The sequence below is a fragment of the Nannospalax galili genome, unplaced genomic scaffold (assembly GCF_000622305.1).
Source record: "Nannospalax galili isolate Female #2095 unplaced genomic scaffold, S.galili_v1.0 scaffold612, whole genome shotgun sequence".
Classification (NCBI taxonomy): Eukaryota; Metazoa; Chordata; class Mammalia; order Rodentia; family Spalacidae; genus Nannospalax; species Nannospalax galili.
This window is the reverse complement of record NW_008333388.1, coordinates 1,603,259-1,622,124: the sequence shown is the minus strand read 5'-3', so window position 1 is coordinate 1,622,124 and position 18,866 is coordinate 1,603,259. Positions and strand designations below refer to the sequence as shown.

General features: G+C 46.3%; 1 protein-coding gene across 7 annotated transcripts in view; it reads left to right on the top strand.

Moving 5' to 3' along the window:
* Positions 1–18,866, top strand: part of Msra (methionine sulfoxide reductase A) — a 367,510-nt gene that overhangs the window by 151,508 nt on the left and 197,136 nt on the right. For 6 of the 7 annotated variants that reach the window (XM_008828100.3, XM_008828104.3, XM_008828109.3 and 3 more), the window contains one exon: positions 3,375–3,443. The exons of the other annotated variant lie outside the window; for it this stretch is intronic. In XM_008828100.3, coding sequence (XP_008826322.1) covers positions 3,375–3,443 — 69 coding nt within the window. The remainder of the gene's footprint in view (positions 1–3,374; positions 3,444–18,866) is intronic. 7 annotated transcript variants of the gene reach the window in all.

Genomic DNA, 18,866 nt, shown 5'->3' with positions numbered 1-18,866 from the left:
GTGTGTGTATGTGTGTGTGTGTGTGTGTGTATGTGTGTGTGTGTGTGTGTGTGTGTGTGTCTCCAGTATATGGGCTGGGGAATTCTTGGTAGAATGAAAGAGGAAAAGAGCCTGCCAACACAGGCATTGTGTCTCTGCCTTCTGGTTGCCATGATGTGAACTCCTCTGTGCCATCTTCCTTCACACCGTAAGGGACTGATGCCCCTGAGACTGTGGGCTGATACGGACCATTCTTCCATTAAGTTGCTTTGCTGGAGTGTTTTGTATCAGCAACAAAAGTTCTGATGAACACAGGAGGGTGTTTGGGAGTTTGCACCATATAATTTAGATTTATTTTTTCATGATGAAAGACAGATGTGATAAAGTTGGGAAGAATGACCCGGGAAGGGGGGAAGGGAAGGGTAGAAGGCCATTACTGGAGTTCAGACAAGGAGGGCAGGATAGCTGGGACCAGGGTGTTTGCATGGCAAAGACAAGAAGGGGGTGAGTCTGAAGATGAAATTAGCATGGGAGGTGAAATTAGGTAGACTTGGGGCCACATTCCATATGAGAAGTACAGGGGAGAGGAGGAGCAAGAGGTGGGAGGGTGGTGGGCCTGCTCCAAAGGTGGGGTGCAGGTAGAGCAAGGTCTGGAGGGGAAGGCCATCTCCTGTGCCATTGAGGTCCCGCAGGAGACGCCAAGTGGGTGACACCTTCTATTGTGTGTGCTCCATTTGGCCTGTATGTAGGCCTAGCCTTGGCTGTCCCTGGAAACCAACTGCTAAAGAATACATAAAAAGAAGTCCACGGTTTTAGTGATTTTTAAAATTTGATTGTAGTTCACTCTAGATAATAAAAGAATCTAATGACAAAGGAAATGAATCAAAAGAAATATCTTACATAATCCCTGTGTTTTCATTTTCCCCACAACATTCATTTTCAATCAATTGTCCTTGCAGTCTACATGGAAGGCATAATAGAATTGTTTACTCTTACCGGCACTCCAGATATTGCTTATATTTCTAAACAGTTCTAAATATGGCACTTCAAATATCACATCTATTCACACCAGACAGAGAAGGCAGTGACAGGGCCACAGAAAGGCTCCATCCATGTCCATCTTGGGGGATTAATGAGTTTATTGGGGTTACTCACAGGATCAGGGGTGACTTCAAGGCAGCTATACCACCAGGATGTTGCCTGGGCAACTTACAGACAGCTGCACCACTACAGAGGCCCACCTACAACATGGAGGATTCATGGAAAGTTGCTCCAATGGCGTCTCAAGGGCAGCGTACAGGCCCCCACACTATGTCTGAGTTTCTCACCAGTTTCCCTCTTATAATAACCTTTGGGATGGGAGGGACCTTGTGAGAATCTCCTTAAAGATCCTGAGGCTTCCCAACCCTCCAGAAAGGAAGGCAATGTCCAATCTCTTGAGGGTCTCACATTGATCACAGCTGTTCTGACTCAAGATGGCCATGGTCCGACCTAGAGAAAACAGCCGACCAACATTTGTATAGTTCCCCATGCATCTGATTAACCATAAGTGGTCATTTTCTAAGCACTTAGTTGCTTTTGAGATTTCATTATAACAATTAAAACTTTATGTTCTGTTATGTGTGTCTTTTTTCCCACCTACATTTTTCCTTAGGTTAAATTCTTACAAGTGGCATAGTGGGTTAAAGGAAGGCATTTCTGATTCTTGATGTGGGTAAGGGTGGCATTCTAAAATCACTGGTCAGGACTGGGGTGGGAGGACAGTGCTTCCCACACTGTAGCGCCTTGACCTACATGTATTTAATGGGATACAATGACCAGGGGACCTAACCGTGTGAGTGAGCCTTGACAAGGTCATCTAGATCTTTCCACCATGGCTCTGATGATTGTGTCCAGTGGTGGCCAAGGGCCACAGGAAGGACACTGAGCCTGCCAGCTGGTTGTCTGGACCCTGGTCTGGCTCCTTCCCTTCTCTCTGATTTCTGTTACTTGCAAACCAGTGGAAGCTCCTGAACTGAACTGATAGAATTGCGTGAAATACATGGAGCCTCACACGCTCATGGGGTCTACAGCACCTGGGCAATGCTGCAGAGACTGCTGAGGGTCCTGAGGTCTGGATAGGGGCTCAGGGTCTCCCGTGACATGGTCCCTGTCTTACTTAATCCTTAGTGTGATACTTCACCTGGACCAGACGGTTCTGTGGCTCAGGGAGATTCTCCAGCCCTAACCTAAGTTGTATCCCAGCTGCCTTTGCCAGAGTACAGTAGACTCAGCTTGACCTTTAAATCACAGGGATGCTATGTGGTGTGGTGCTGAAGGGCCTTAGCTGTTCCTGTCACGTGTTTTCTACATACTCATATTCTAACATCGCCAAGGATAGTGTTGCATATTCTTAGATGCAGCGTACTTCAGACTTCTCTGTTTGGAGGAGGGTCATGCAAACAAGTCTATGCTGGAAACTCTGATGTGGCCACTTGTCACATCTCTGCTAGCCCTTGATTTGCACTGGTGGTAGTGACCTCAGGGCTGAAGGGCTGTTGAGAAATGTGGGAATATCCTTGTATTCCTTGAGGTAGATGTCTTTGGCCCTGGGATAGTGCTTGAACTGCAGTGATCTGGCACTTTCCACGCTCTCTTTCTGGCATTCCTATGTCAATGTGCTGATTTTGGGGAGATGTCAGGCGAGGCACCCTCTAATCCAGTAGGGACTTCTGGGCTTCCCTTGTTCTCTGCAGAGGAACCCTCTGACCACAGGTCGGCACTTTTCACTTGTCCAGGCCTATAAGAACTTGGACCTGATACCTTCATTTACAAAACAACATGTTTGAGGGGATGTTGTCTAAGTTGTCCTAAAATCTCAATTATACTAAGGTAGCAGCTAGGGAGATGATCAGTCAGTAAATGGCTTGTTACACAGGCATGAGGACCTGAGTTCAACCCCCAGGGCTCATGTAAAAAGCTGGATGTAGCTTGTAATCTGGGTGCTGGGGAGGCAGAAACAGGCAGATCTTGAGTTCCTTGACCAGCCAGCTTAGCTAAATTGGCAAGCTCTAGGCCAATGAGAGACCTTGTCTCAAAAAACCCAGGTAGACAGGACCTGAGGAATGACACCTGAGGATGACATCTGGCCTCCACATGCATACATGTGAGTGTATGCTTGCTTATGCACACACGTGCGCGTGCACACACACACACACGTATGCATGCTCGCATGTACGATAATGACAAATACAAATTGTAATAAACCAGGTCATGGCAGCTCTCTTAAGACTGTAAGCATTGGTGTTTTCCTAGCTCCAAAGGAGAAATAGGCTCACTGACACATTTAATGACACGTGTTCGAATGCGTGTCGAACTTTACACTTAGACTCACTTTTTTTCCTTTCTTTTTCCAGCCAAACACCATGTCAATGGCAACAGGATGGTTGAACCTTTCCCAGAGGGAGCACAGATGGCTGTGTTTGGTAAGATATCAACTCGGAAAGAAAACCCAAATTCTGTGCGAAGCTCCTGCCAACTTTCCTAGCTGAAGCAAGTGTTCTTGAGGCTTCAAAATCTGGGCTCTTCTAGCTATTTACAAGTCGTTACAGCCAAGAAAACTCTTGAATTCTTAGTAATTTTGGGGACTGGCAACACTTATTTTGTAGACTTGAGAGTACTTTCTTTCCTTACTTTGACAGCTCAGATACCACACTGTGCCTTCGCTATTTCTTTTGTCCACACTGTGAATTAACCTAATTAATTTAGGGTGTGTGTTTTTCTTTTCTTTTCCCCACATGGATATATTACTTTGTCAAGTTCTTTGGACTTGTTATTCCATATACCCTCCCCCACCGCAAATTGAATGGTTTCTTTCTTCTCCATAAATTGACCACATTCCTTAGGAAACATTAATTAAAAATTTCAAGCAGGGAATCACCAATCCTTGGTTGTACTACAAATTACGACTGTGAGGTTGAGTGGAACTTTTTGGTTAAACACCAGACCATTTGGTGAAGAAGTCCTGGATCCACATTTCCCATCTCCCAGCTGATGTCACCATGAAAATGTTTTGTATCTGGCACAGTCTTGCCTGCCCCCCAACTGACATCAGCTTCCATTCTGCCCTGCTTGCCTCCCCTCCTGGCCCTTTCTTCCCATCAATGCCCTGAGATCCTCCCAGGCCACCTCTGACCTCTAGAATTCCAGCCGGAAGGACAACTGTCTTCCTGGATCACTCCCACTCTAGAAGCTTCCAAGCCCCTGACTTAATACTTCGTTTATCCTCTCTGGTCTTTTTAGTAGTCTCCCTCAAGGACATAAACCTGCAGAAGCACCAAATTCTATTTGGCCTGGAAATTGGCCTCATATCCACTCAGTCCCTGAGTAGACACTCAGAATAGAATGCTTTCTGATCCTAGAGAGAGGACCAGAGCTAGAAACACTGAGGATGGACTGCTGGGGAATTATGAAGCAAAGACTTAGTGGGCAGGCTTGCTCTGATGGGCCCATCTGTGGTTAGGCATCGCTCACTATGTTTAGAAATGTAAATGGACAATTTGATTTCAGAGGAGGCGTAATGCAAAAATGAACTTTCAGTTTTAGAGTCTAAAATGTTTACAGGAATACCTGCTCCATCCATAATTACCTGTTACCACAGGACAGCAAATGTCACACCTGTCAGTGTGCAAAGCAGCCTTTTAATGATGATGTTTTAAAACTTTCTCAGATTTGACAACCATGACTCGTTAGAAACTGCATTCTGTATTGTTATACTTTGTGTCTGAAATGTCCCAGAAGCTCATGTTCCCCCCAGCTGGTGGCACTATGCGGTGGGGGGGGTGTAGGAGGTGTGGTCTAGTGGAAGGAAGTTAGGTCTCTGGGAGTATGCCTTTGAAGGGGCTGTTGGGATCTCAGCCCCTCACCTTCCCCCACCTCTCCTCACTGGCCTCCATGGTGTTATCAGCTTTGTTCTATCCTGTACCTATCCCAAGCCTTGACACTCTACCTCGCCCAGATGACTGAGCCACCATGGACCAGGACCTCTGAAACCGTGAACCAAAAAACCTTTCCCTGAAGTGCTTTTGTCACAGTGATGACTAACACACATCAAGCCTGTCCCATCAACTTTCCATCTCTTAACATTGTGGGTGGGAACGTCCATCCTGGTCTGTACACTCAGCACCAAATGGCTTGATGACAGTCTTTGACCTAGAAATTGGAAATATCAGGGAACAAAACTCTGTGTCATGATGCTTTTTCTTTGAGGTTCTTTTGGTTTGCAAAGGGTTACTAAAACCTAACTGAAGACCTTCACAGTTAGACATAGGGCAAGTCACTTCCCTCTCCTGGCCTCAGATTGCTAAGAGAATACTGGAGCCTGTGTAGGTCTGGGCCCTATTCCAGACTGCAGGCTCAAGTGTCACAGAGAGCCCTGGGAAGCCCACTGTGGACAGTCCAATTTAGTTTGAAAACAGATGTTTCAGAGCCAGACATGGTGGCCCATGCCTAGAATCCCAGCATGTGGGAGGCAGGAGGATGGCTGCAATTTCAGGGCCTTATTTATAAACCAATAAACAACCAAAAGAAAGAGACGGCCCTCATGCAAAATTGTTCAAATTCAGTGTCTAAAGGGAAGACTCACAAGGAATGTAGAAAAGAATACCCTTGACTTGGATGGATTCTTTCTTTAGAAGTGCAGCTTGGCACTTTGAGATGCTTAAGTGAAGTTCCAAATTTGGTTAAATACACGCAGCTGTTTCATACTGAAGTTTCCAGAACTCTTCTCCTTCTGTCACTTGTCCACCTCGCCTGTGGTGGGGTGAGGGAACGGTTGGCCTGGAGAGGGCTTCTGTCATCCTGGGTTGTTTATAGCTACACTGAACAAGGTCAGACTGAGGCAGAGTTTGACCCTCAAATACCATGTGTGTCCTGCCAATGCTCCTGTACCTGGTAGGATCAGCAGTCTCCTTCTCAGAGAGGTCATGTGACTTGCCCAGAGTCACTTGACCATCAGAGCTAGGGTTTGAGCCCCAGTCCATTTAGCTCAGAATTCACATACTCCCCTTCTGTCACATCCCCTTTCTCTGCAGTGCTCGGAGCCCTGGGTAGGGTCTGATAGATTCAGAAATGCTTTTCAGCTGGATCCACACACAAAAGTGTGATTTCCAGCCAAGCCAATTTAGCAAATTGATTTGTAAACTCACGTGCATTCCCAGAGTGCTCTGAAGGACTCTTGAGATGCAGCTTTTGCTGGGAAAATGCTGCTTGGAGTGAAGTCTTCTATGATTACCTCTCCCTCCCCCTTTGGATTTTAGTAGCAGACACCAGTGCTGAGGAGCACGCATTGCATCTGCCTGCCTGTCTGTTACCCAGAGCAGCAGCAATACTTTTCACCTGTCCAAACTCCTTCTTCAGCCAAGGAGGTCTTAATACGGTATGCCAAAATAGTGTCACCAACTGCGACTTCATCACCTAGTGGTGAACGATTTGAACGTGCCTTTCCGAATGCTGTGTACATGGGAACTTTATGATTTAATCAACCCTGCTGGTGACCACTGTGCTGCTGTTAGGCTTTTCAATTGGCACAGGGGATCAAGGCCCATTCCAGAGTAACACACACACCCATGTGCTAGTAGACCCAGTGAGGAGATCATATATAAAAGGATATATAGTTGGCTCCTTAGATGCTGTTTCTGGCATACAGTCTTTGCAGATTATTTTTAACTCAAGACATTCTTTTTTTTTTAACTGCCTTTTGTAGTCAGTCTCTGAATTTTTTTGTTTTTTGCCACCCAAGCTTTTCCCTCCATTACACTCAGACAATGCTAATGAAGGCGGCCACGGGCTCTGGGCCCCAGGTGGGCTCCTCCAGCCTGCCTCTGATGCCCCCTTTCAAGTCAGTGGGAGCTCATGTGCTGCAAAAGTGGAGCTGAACATTTTGCAATTACTGTCTTTGTGTGCAGTGGCTGAGAGCACAGTGTGGATAGCCTCCCTTTAATCCTCACAATGCTCCTGTTAAGTGGGCATTTTCTTCTTTTATAGGCAGGGAAACTGAGGCAGCCAGAGATGAAAGACAAATGATCAAGTCGAGGGAGTGCTTTCTCTGGCATGAGAACAGCTTTGGCCACCATGCTGTGCCTGTCTGGGGAAGGTTTCCTGAGATCCCAATATCTTAATGAAAGTGACAACTGTTGGCTGAAGGCCACACCGTCCAGCAGAGTGCCAGGCTGCAGCCCACGAGGGGTGCGTCAGCCACAAGAGCCACTCCTTCTATGACAACTGCCCCACAGGCAAGAGGATTGATAGTTTCAAAATAAAATTAAAGCTTATTAATTGAGAAAAGCAGAACAAGATAGAAGGGCGGGGAGTCCAGTCACAGGCTGGAACTGAAAAATAAGCTGTTTAAAAGTTTAGGGACTGGAGAGAGGGCTCAGCAGTCGGGAGCAGTTACTGCACTTGTAGAGGACTGGAGTTTGGTTCCCAGCACCCATGCTGGGCAGCTTACAACTACCTGTAACTCCAGCTTCAGGGAATCCGACCCTCTTCTGGCCTTCACAGGCACCCATACTCACATGGACGTATGCTCACTCACACACATACTATTAAAAATAAATAAATAAATCTTTAAAACTTCAGAGTATAATCCTTAAACATTGTCCTAGTAACTTTTAATTGCTGTGATAAAACAGTGAGCAAAACCAACTTGGGGAGGAAAGGGTTTATTGTATCTCACTCTTCCACGTCACAGCCCATCACTCCGGAAAGCCAAGGCTGGAACCTGGAGGCAGGAGCTGAAGCCCAGACCATGGAGGAACGCTGCTTACTGGCTTGCTCCTCTGGCCTGTGCTCAAACTGCTTTCTTATACAACACAGGACCACCTGCCCAGGGGTGGCTCTACCCATGCCCACATTGGGTTGGGCCCTCCCACATCACTCACAATCAAGAAACTCCTTCACAGACGTGGCCACAGGCCAGTCTGATAGGAAACAGTTCCACAGCTGAGATTTCCTCATCCCAGGCATGTCAGGGTGACAACTGAAGCTATCCACTACAAACATCAGTTTGTCACTCAAACTAGCATACTCCCGAAAATGCAAAGCTTGCTTTTGAAAATGATATTGAAGTAGGGCATGGGAGTACATTCCTGTAATCACAGCATGTGGGGGCATGAAACAGGAGGATCACAAGTTCCATGCCAGCCTGGGCTGGAGAGAGAGAGAGAGAAAGACCCCATCTCAATACATTTTTTTTTCCAAAAAGAACTAAAAATTATGTCAAGATAAGATACAAAGATGTGGGTTTCAGGCAACTAGAATATAATGTTACTTTTCAATACATGCTGAACAAAGTAGATGTTGAAAAATAATAAACTAGGGCTTATAAAACGAGGTAAAGGAGGGAACACTGCAATGCAGTGGAGATTATTCATAATGTAGAGTCAGCACTCCGCTAAATTGGAGACTCAGTACACATCACTCCTTCCGAATGTCTTGAAACTAAGTTAGTTCTGACGTCTAAAACCTACTCCAAGATACTTCAGTAAGAGTTGGGGAACTGATTGCAGCTTGTAAATTTTATATTGTACTAATACTGATCAGTGATGTGGGGTAATGAACTCTTCACAACGGAAGGATTCAAATCATAAATTCCTAACCCAGGCAGGCGGGGTCTAAATAGATTTTAAATATCCTTCCACTTAGTGGGGTATTGCTCTGCTTCAGAATGTTAAAGCTGTTTGTTTCCTTTTGTGTATATTTCTGTATGTGTGGTGTGTGTATGTGTACATGTGTGTGTGGGTGTATTTGGAAGGCAGAGGTTTATGTCAAGTGTCTGCCTCTGTTCCTGTCTATTTTTTGAGACATCTCCCACTGAACCTGAAACTCACCAGTTGATTGGCTGACAGTGAGTTTTGGGGATTCACTTGTCTCTACCCATTCCAGAACTGGGGTTATAGACACCACTGCACCCACCTTTTTATTTAACTAAAATGCAAGTGCTGGAGCTCTGAACACAGGACCTCATGTTTGCACAGCAAGCACTTTACCAACAGAACCATCTCTCCAGCCATAAACTTACTATAATTATTTTTTTGTACTTTTGAGACAGGGACTCCCTGTAGCCCCAGCTGTCCTGGAACTCACTATGTAGACCAGGCTGGCCTTGAACTCACAAAGATTAGCCTGCTTCTGCCTCCTAAGTGCTGGGATTAAAGGCATGCACCACCATGCCCGGCCATAAACTTATTTTTTAAAAAGTCTTTAAAACTCATAATTCTTTTATCTTCTAATTTTAAAGTCCACGTCTAGGCTGCTCAGGTAGAATCCTGCAAGGGGAACTGTATGTGCAGGAAGTGAGGCCATGTAATAGTAGCCATCTGTGCTGGATAGCTTTAGTGTCAACTTGACACACCTGGGTTGAGGGAACCTCAGTTGGGGAATTGCCTCTATTGGACTGGACTGTGGCCATGTCTGAGGGGCATCTTCTTGATGAGTGATGTGGGAGGATCCAGCCCACTATGAGTGGTGCTACCCATGGGCAGGTGGGCCTGTGCTGTATAAAAAAGCAGGCTGAGCAGGGGCCAGGGGAGCAAGCCAGTAAGCAGTGTTCCTCCATGGCCTGTGCTCCAGCTCCTGCCTCCAGGTTCCTGCCCTGAGTTCCTACCTGGGGCTCCCTGATGAACTGTGACCTCGGAGATGTAAGACAAATAAACCCTTTCCTCCCCAAGTTGGCATTGGTCAGAGTATTTTGTTACAGCAATGAAGAAACAAACTAAGACACCATGAAACCTCTGTGAAGTCTTGGGGTCATCCAATGTTATCCTTGGATTCAGTATAACCTGACAGTAGCTTTTCTGGGACCACTAGCCTCTGGGAGACCCGTGATCTATTCTAGATTCCCCCTGCCACCAGCAAAGAGAGTAGATACCAGACCAAGCCTTTGGGGGACATGCCGATGCCCTTCCTGCCTTCTGTTGTTGATGCCTGGGCCAACTCTGTGAAAGCCTTTACTGGAGTACACAAGGACTGATCACAGGGGTGGGGCCAGCGACTGTTGGAGGCCAGGGACACATCCCATTCTTGGGGACAGACATCTTTGCCACCTCAGGGAGAGTGAGTTCAGTGTCTGTATGGGGAATCTATTGCAAGAACAGTCCCCCTCCTCCAAACTTGAATTGTAGTTGATTTCTGAAACAGTCTTAGTTATTTGTCGGCCAGCCAAGAAAACAGGCTTAGAAACAGCAGGCAATACGTCAGGCTTCAAAGGAAAATGTATTGTTGTCTCGCTGGCTTGCAGCCAACATTATGTTGGTAAATAATCGAATCCCAGCGTGGTGTATTTCTCCTTGAACCTTGACTGCAAGCTATTGACTCTGGGTGTGGGAGCAGAGGAGTGGCAGTCTTACATTCCAAGAGAAAGACTGGGGAGAACGACTGGGGTTTGTTTATAATTAACCAAACCATCTATATTCACAAGACTGGTAGGACTACAGGCTGAGAACGCACGCAAGCCTCAGAGATGCAGAAGCCATGGGGAGAGACCAGCCTCTCACAAGGTCAGCTGAAGCACCATCAAGGGCAATACTTGGTCATTGGAGACTTTTTTCTTTGGAGACAGGGTTTTATGTGTCCAAGGTTGGCCTTGAACTCCTGATCCCCCTGCCTCGAACTTCTGAGTCCTAGGATTACCAGCATGTACCTCCAAGTCAGATTTATGTAGCACTGGAGAGGGAACCAGGGCCTCCTGCTTGCTAGGTAAACAATCTGCCAACCAGTCTACAGTCCTGGAAATATATTTTAAGGCACATTTTATTTTACAGACCTTTTTCATATATTGATGATTTTGACTTCCATTTTATCATTTTATTCCTGGGTATGGACAGGCCTGCTGATTGAGGGAGGGGCACAGAGGCCTCTGACCCTGGGCCTGTGGCATGATGGCCTTGTCTTGAGGGCAGGGAACTTGTCTTCGGTGGAGAGAAGAAGGTGGCATGGGCCCTGGAGGCATGCCCTACCTTTTAACATCACAACATGATGTCATCTACAAAATTCAGGCTTAAGAATTATGTCATCACCTTAAAAATACTTCATAATATTTTAAGTAATTTTACAGTTTTGTGTTGGACTTCCCTAGCTGTCTTGAGGCACATGTGGTCGTGGGCTCCAGGGCAACCTGATCAGGTGGAAACTGTCTGTGCCTGAAGGGTAGACCTGCACTGACTTGAGCAGGAGTAAGATGGTGTTTACAGAGCCACACTTCATTGGTCTAGACTTTACTTTTCCACCAAGCTCAACCAAATGCAACCCTCTCCACAAAACGGCAAGGGAGAGATTCAGAAAGACCTGAGGACTGCTGGGGTCCTGTAGCATAGAAACCGGGGTGTGATGCTAGACAAGTTTCTTGCCTTCTTGATGCCCCATCAGTGATGCAAATGGAGGCCGGGGGGCAGGGTGGGACTGTAGGTCAGATGGTCATGGGAGAAGGCCTCATGGCTGGAAGGGAACATGAGATCCCTGTGTAACTGCTCACTGGCTCACTAGAGGGGCTGCTGGATGGTTCTTCCTAACCAGGTGAGTCATAGTCAAAGTCCTGGAGAGTCATCCCAGCCTCAGTCAGCCCCACTAGATCCAGTAACTCTCTTGTGCCATGCCAGATGAGACCTTTGTCCTAGAGACGCTGACCATTGACAGCCTCACATGCTGAGAGCTGAGTCCCCATCGCCCAAATCCTGACACTCACCTTTTTGCGTAGCTCTCTCATACCAGACCACGCCAGCCTGGGCTCCCTCCCTCCAGTGTTCTTGACCTCAGCGATGGAACTGGCTGGTTGTGACAAATAACATCATCATTCCTTACCCCGCCCCCACCCGACAGGCCTGTTCTTGTTAGGTTTTTGAATAGGAAAAAGATTCGTTTATTTCACAAATGTGGCAAACATTTCTTAAATTTCTGGGAAAATATGCTCCCAGTGACAGGCGGGAGGGACAGTCCTGTCTCCGTTGCTTTTCTCTGCCTTCATTTCTTTCAGAAGATAGATGTGGAGAACAGCAAAAACTAAATAGGTTACTCAGGGCTCAGTTAACCAAACTAGCTCTTTATGATTTACTTTTATAGTACTGGGCAAGCATGTTGCCACTGAGCTACACCTCCAGACCTCAATGATCAGTTTGTGCAAAGCTCTTGGTAATACGGATCAAAGGCATACCTACCTACATACATGTATAATAGACACATATGTCCACAAGTGTAAAACACATGGTTTTCCACTTGCTCGCATTCTTCTCAGCCGTGGACCTTGTGAAACAGATTAAAAGGAGGAGAAAAGATGTACGAGGCACAGTAAGAGAATTACATTTGAACTCAGGCTGTTAGATCAAAGGGAGATACAGAGCACTCGTAAGCCTAGCTCCAGGGAGGGACAGGCACATAGATCCCTGTGGCTTGCTGGCTGGCCAGCTGAGCCTGATTGGGGAACTCCAGGGCACTGAGAGACTCTGTCTCAAAAAAGAAGGTGGATAGTACCTAAGAAATGACACCCAAGGTTGTCCTCTGGCCTCTACACACATGTACACTCTGGCCTCTATACGCAGGTACACACGTGAACATACATGTGCTGCCTCCATGAATATGCACATACACACATCTCGGAGATCAGTAAAACCTGATGGTGTGCTTAGAAGCATGCAAGTCCTTGGTGGAGAGTGTTCAGTTTCTGCTGTCGTTCCCCTCAGGGCTCAGAGGAGTGATAGTTTCAATGCCCTTCACTGCTTGCTGTTTTCTTCCCTTTCTGTTACAAGGTCAGGGGCCAGTCTGCCCCAGGACATGGCATCTCGGAGAACATTTGAGATAAGCATGCCAAAGTCTGAGATGGGGTGGGCTGCCTCATTCCAAGATGCCACTTTCAATAAATGCAACTAGCAGGTGACAGTTTGCCAGTATCCTTCACATTACACCGCTACATTGCACTTGTATCTTCCCTGCTCCTCCGTGTCACTGCAAATGACAAAATTTCACTCTTTTCTGGGATAGATAGAATTCTGTTATGTGCGTTTTGTGTATATATACATAGACAGCATATTTTCTTTATCCACTCATTCACTGGTGGACACCTTGGTTAATTCTATATCTGACTGTTGTGAGCAGTGGTCCAATGAACATGGGAACACAGATATCCTTCCAGCACTTTAGTTCCATCTCCTTTGGACATGTACCTAGCAGTGGGATTGCTGGATCATGTGGTGGTTCTACTTTTAAGTTTTTAAGTAACTGTCATGTTGTATTCCATGATAGTTGTACCAATTTATAGTCTGTATGTGTGTGTGTGTGTGTGTGTGTGTGTGTGTGTGTGTGTGTGTGTATGTGTGTGTGTGTGTGTGTTATGCTGACTCATTGAACCAATGGCTCAGGGAGGAACACACTGTGACACTGAGTTGTGTGTCCTCTTGTGGGATCCAACCTGTGGAGACCTGTATGTGGGGACCCTATGTGTGGGGACCTGCATGTGGGGACCTGCATGTGGGGACACTGCATATGGACTTGCAATTTGGGCTGAACTAGCAGTAGAGACTCACTAGTCCTTTAAGAATTTATGTTTTAATTTATTATTTATTTATTTATTCATTTATTCTTATTTCATGTGTATGAGTGTTTTACCTACATGTATGTACGTGCACCTATATCATGCAAAGCCTGCAGAGGCCAGAAAAAGGTGTCAGATACCCTGCAGTTACAGATGGTTGATAGCCGTCATGTGGGTGCTGGGAACTGAACCTGGGTCTTCTGTAAGAACAGCCAGTGCTCTTAACCAGTGAGCTACCCCACCAGTCCCTGACTCACTACTTATGAGTGAACCTCTTTTACCTTCTTTCTAGAGTGAAATAGTGCCTGGCTGGGTCACCTGGGGTCAGCCCCACACAAACACTGGGCATGCCACATGTTTTCTTCCAGCCTCAGTTCCACCCTGCACACTGGAAGGAGCGGCTTCTCAGTGACCCCTCCAGCTGCCTTTTCCTTCTGGGAAGGGGAAGCCATCCAGCCTGACCCAGTCATCGCCTACTGTTGTAGCAGTTCTCAGGAAAGCTAAGCAGAGGGGTATGCTGGGGCTGCAGATGGCAAGGGAAGCTTTTGGGAAAATGTCTCCATCTGGGGCCTCTCTCCCACCTCCATATGCCCTGTGCTTTCTCTTAGGAGATCTGGAACCCTCTGTGGTATTTGGCACCACTGCAAATGTCAGGTCCGTTTGTTCACTGACATTCCATAGATCTACCCCCATCTTGAAGGGAAAACCAACTTGCCAGTGCCTTGGCGAATGCAGAGCCTGTGACAGACACATCTGGGAGACAAAAGATGCTCCTCACTGAGCCAAATGCTGTTTCTTGTTTCTGCAGGCGCATCTTTGGCCCCAGCCAGCTGTTGAGAAAGCTTGTTGGGTTCTGTTGGAGCCTCATACTCTCTCTTAGCCAGCTTCACACCCTCTGGAGCTGTTTGCACCTATGAAATTGGGAGACTGTCCAACCCTTTGCTGTCCTCTGGCCCAGCTCACAGCCACTGGCTCTCCAGCAGCCTGGAAACTTGTGCTGTGTTCTTTGTGGAGAAGCCAGGCTTCGGTGCGTGGGGGCATTCTGTTCAGGGGCACGCAGAGCCTCCTCACGCCTTCCTTGGGGAATCAGCTGTGGTTCCACTGTCCTTCAAGACTACAGACATAGACATCTTAGGAGAGCAGTTGACCCGTACACCCAAAGCTGTCTAATGATGCGCAGGAATGGAGACTTGAATTTTGAGTTGTGTAGGGGAACTCCATGGAATTCTCAGAGCTGTCTTCACATGGTCCAAGGGATACCAGTTTGTCATGAGGAAGAGGAGCTTTGTTCTTTACAGCCCCAAAAGAGAGGATTAGAGGGATAAAGAAACATTTCAGGGCTTTGATGGCGCCATCATCAGATCTACAGAGAACTGGGTTCCTTCTAGTTTCCACTAGATAATAGCTTGCCAGGATGTGTAAGGAGTTCTGAATGTTTGCAGGGCATCTAAACCAGATGAGAGGTGAGGCCCTTCAGCCTTGGGGTTCTAGTTCTTGAACCCTCTTGGTGAATAAACAAATACTTAGGTCTTGAGAGAACAGTCCTAGGCTGAAGCAACACAGGGAAAGAGTGCGGGAGTGCGCTAATCCCAGCGCAGAGGTGCATGGGTGCAGATGTGTGCACATCTGGGCATGTGTTCAATTAGAGGGGCGACTGAAAAGAATGTTTAATCAGGTTACAGTGGCATTAGGAACGGATGTGGACAAAAAGCAATTAGTCATCATCAAATATTAACAAAATCAATCAGATCCTAATTGCTGTATGGCTTCCCTTATTAGCAGAGAATGTTTTTACATTTTGTAGTTTTCAAGCAAGAGTGGTGGTAAGAAAGACATTGTGCTGAGTTTTTACATGATGTACGGCTGTACAGAAGTAAATCCAGGGTGAAAGACAGACTGAATAATTCCATTTCTGTCCAGCACTCATCTTCCATGAGAGCTGATCCGAGCATTGCAGAGCTGAAATCATCTTCAAATTCCCTTCTCCTTCCCCCTCCTTTGCTGGGCTGCTGACCAGAGTGACTTGTTCAGGCAAAGTAATGTCTGCTGTTGGGGCCTAGCCACTGAGTTGCTGCTGAGAGTTTAGCACAGGCCAGTCTCTGTCTCTGCCTAACTCCCCTTTTGACCAATGGGTCTGCCCATTGTGGCTGGATCTGAGTGACCCTAGGGTGCCCGGCTGAGAGCTCTCATTTGGGTATTACCCCGTGCCTCTCTAGAGGATGTGGAGCCGGCGAGAAGGGTCGTGGAAATGTGCTGCACATGGCATGGCGTATGTTCATGTATGTGGTTACTGGTAGCTGTTGACAATGCAATTCTGAGGGAGAATACTGTCTCCCAAGCAAAACAGCCTCTATCTTCATCAAGCTGTGCCTGCTTCCTGCTTGTAAGAGCCCATCAGCAACTCCAGTTGACCACTGATGTTCCCTTAGAGAAGGAGAAGGTAGGGAGGGCCATTGGACTACTCACACATGAAGTCCGACCGCTCCTCCAGACATTTGTATGAGTTCTGTGCTCATTGCACATGGCCTCCAGGTACTGGGGTGTATCAGCCAGGGGAGGTTAATTGAAGGGCACCATCTGTGTGGGTGTGGGAAGCCATCATCCATGTTGTGTGGACTTTCCAGCTGCTTTGGGGCCACCTATATCCCTATCAGTTAATCTCACTCATGGTAAGGAAGCCCAGTAATTCACTGGGTCCTGGGGGTAAACTTTGGTAAATTGTGGTTTGATTTGTCCTTGGCCTATCAGAAGGGGATAGACATTGCTTGAATCACCCCAGGGAAGGGATTCTCACAACAAATTCCAATGGAGTGGCCCTTAAACTCCTCCAAGGTCCATGAACTGAGTTTGTTTGGCAGGTGGTGCTGAACCCTCTGTGGTGAGGTGTGCGGAACAGCAGCACCTGGCTCACTGGCCTGCTGCTGAGCTTTCCACAGTCCAGTGTCTGAGGTTATGTCCCCGGCAGGTACAGGAGGAGGAACAGCAGCTTTGAATTCTAGGCAAGCTTGGGTCCAGTCCCCACCTGCCCTGCCTCTGTCTTTGGACAAGTGACTGCAGCAATCCGAATCTCCATTTTCTCCTCCTTCGACAGTACTGTGTATTCCCGATGAGTTCGGAGGAGTACTGGAGCACAAAGAGGCTGGTGCCATGTGTGACTCCCAGTGGGCATTTCATGCAAACTGACCATTCCTTCACTTTCTATCCCCTTTCTTTTGTCATAAAAAGAAAAGGCTCTGGGTTATTTATTGACTATACGAATACTTTCATGTGCTGGCTGTTCACAGCACTGTAGTCACAGTTTGAAGGAGAAGGAGAAGAGAACAGGTTTCAAGGCTTGTCGTGATCGACTCTGCAGAGCCACCATCACTCAGTGATCTAACTGAAAGTTGGAAATGCTGGTTTTGGGCTGCAGAGATGGCTCAGCAGTTAAGAGCACTGGCTGCTCTTGCAGAGGACCTAGATTCGAATCCCAGCAACCACATGGCGGCTAACAACTTTCTGTAACTCCAGTTCTAGGGGATCTGATGCCCTTTTCCGACCTCTGCAGGCATTGCATAACATTGGTGCACTTACATACATACAGGCGGTACCCTCACTAATAATAATAATAATATAATAATAATAAAATATTTTAAGAAAGAAACGCCAGTTTTACTTTTTTCTAGATAATTAACAGAGGCTTCCGATACCTGGTTTGTGACCCAGAGGCCCACCACTTGCAGATGATGCCAGCATTCTTTGCAGGGCCAGGGTAACCGAGACCTGGCTAGGAACAACATGTAGGAGATGGCAGGTCAGGGGTGAACATGAGCAACATTAGGCTTTGTAAAGTTCTGCTCCCCAGTGGCCACTGAAGAAAGGACACCTGTGTGGGGTGGTGACTAGCAAGGTGCCTCAGGGTGTTGTGATGCACCAGAGACCCAGGTCGATGGGAGAAGCAGCTCTTACTGAATGTGATGGGGTTGTGGGGGGGTCTGTATCTTTGCTGTGAGGGCAGAAGCAGGAGCAAAACGATGAGGAGACAGGGTCTCTCACTGAACTTGGAGTTTGACTGGTAACCAGCGAACCCGGGATCCTCCTGTCTCTGCCTACCAAGGCTGAGATTATAGGTGTGAGTGTACCAGGCCCAACATTTTACTGAAACTGAACCCAGGTCCGCATGCTTACACAGGAAGCACTCTTACCCAGTGAGCCATTGCTCCTGCCCAAAATGTGACTTGACTTTGAAGTTTTTTTTCTTAAAATTTCGTACAAAACAAAACAAACCTTAGTGGAAAATAAAGTAGTCCTCACAATCATGAAAAAAATCCCAAAACTACTAATGAGAAATGATGCAAAAACATGACTAGGTAATTCTCAAAACAAAAATAAGCAAATAAGCAATCCAGCAGAATTTTTGAAAAATTCTTATACAGTATTGATTTTTTTATAGTACTGAGGATTGAGCCCAAAGTGTTGATTTTTAATATTACCAAAAATATATATTGGATATAGTGATACAGTTGTCATTTTGGTATATTTTATGTGTTTCAATTATTACCTAAGATTGAATATTTTCCCTTTAATTAAAAACTTTCTATAGAAGGTCTTGGGGAAGAGGTTGTACCCATGCACACAAGGGCATTTTGTCTGTGACCACGGAAGGTCAGTATCATCTTTGGATACAATGTTCTCTGATGTGCAATTTAGATATATTCTGCAAAGGATACCTCCTATGTGCTATGAGACTTCTGTTTCTGTCCTATGTTGCCTCAGGGCTTGTTGTTCAGATACCCTGAGCCAGCAGAGTCAGAAAATGGGTGCTGTCTGAGTCCTGTAGCTGCTGCCATGGCAATCAATAGCGCTTGAGAGTGCTTTTTGCCTTCTGTCTAGGTTGGTGCTTCTGTACACATATAACTGCATATAACCACTTAAAATGAGTCTGTAGTCCCGAGTTCCAGCTCACAGAAGTAATCGAATGCGAAGAAAGAAGCCGACAGTACCCAGAAATGAAGTATAAATGTGAAATGAAATGAATTTGGAGGCTATAGAATAAAAAAGCACTTTAAAATCTGTGTTGAGGTTATTCAAGAAGACACGTGAAAACAACAAAACATCACATAAAACATTAAATGATAAAAACTGGAATTTTGAAATTATTGAAATAATTCCATGGTTAAAATTTTAAGACTGAACATTGATGAAAGAGTTGGTAACTCTTTTTCTTATGAATAGTTTTTTTGCAATTAGAGTAGGGAAAAGAAAAGTGAATTCCCTCCCCTCCACTTCCTTCCCCTTCTTTATACCGTCTGTTCCCTTCCCCTTCCCCCATCCCTTCCCCTCCCCTTCC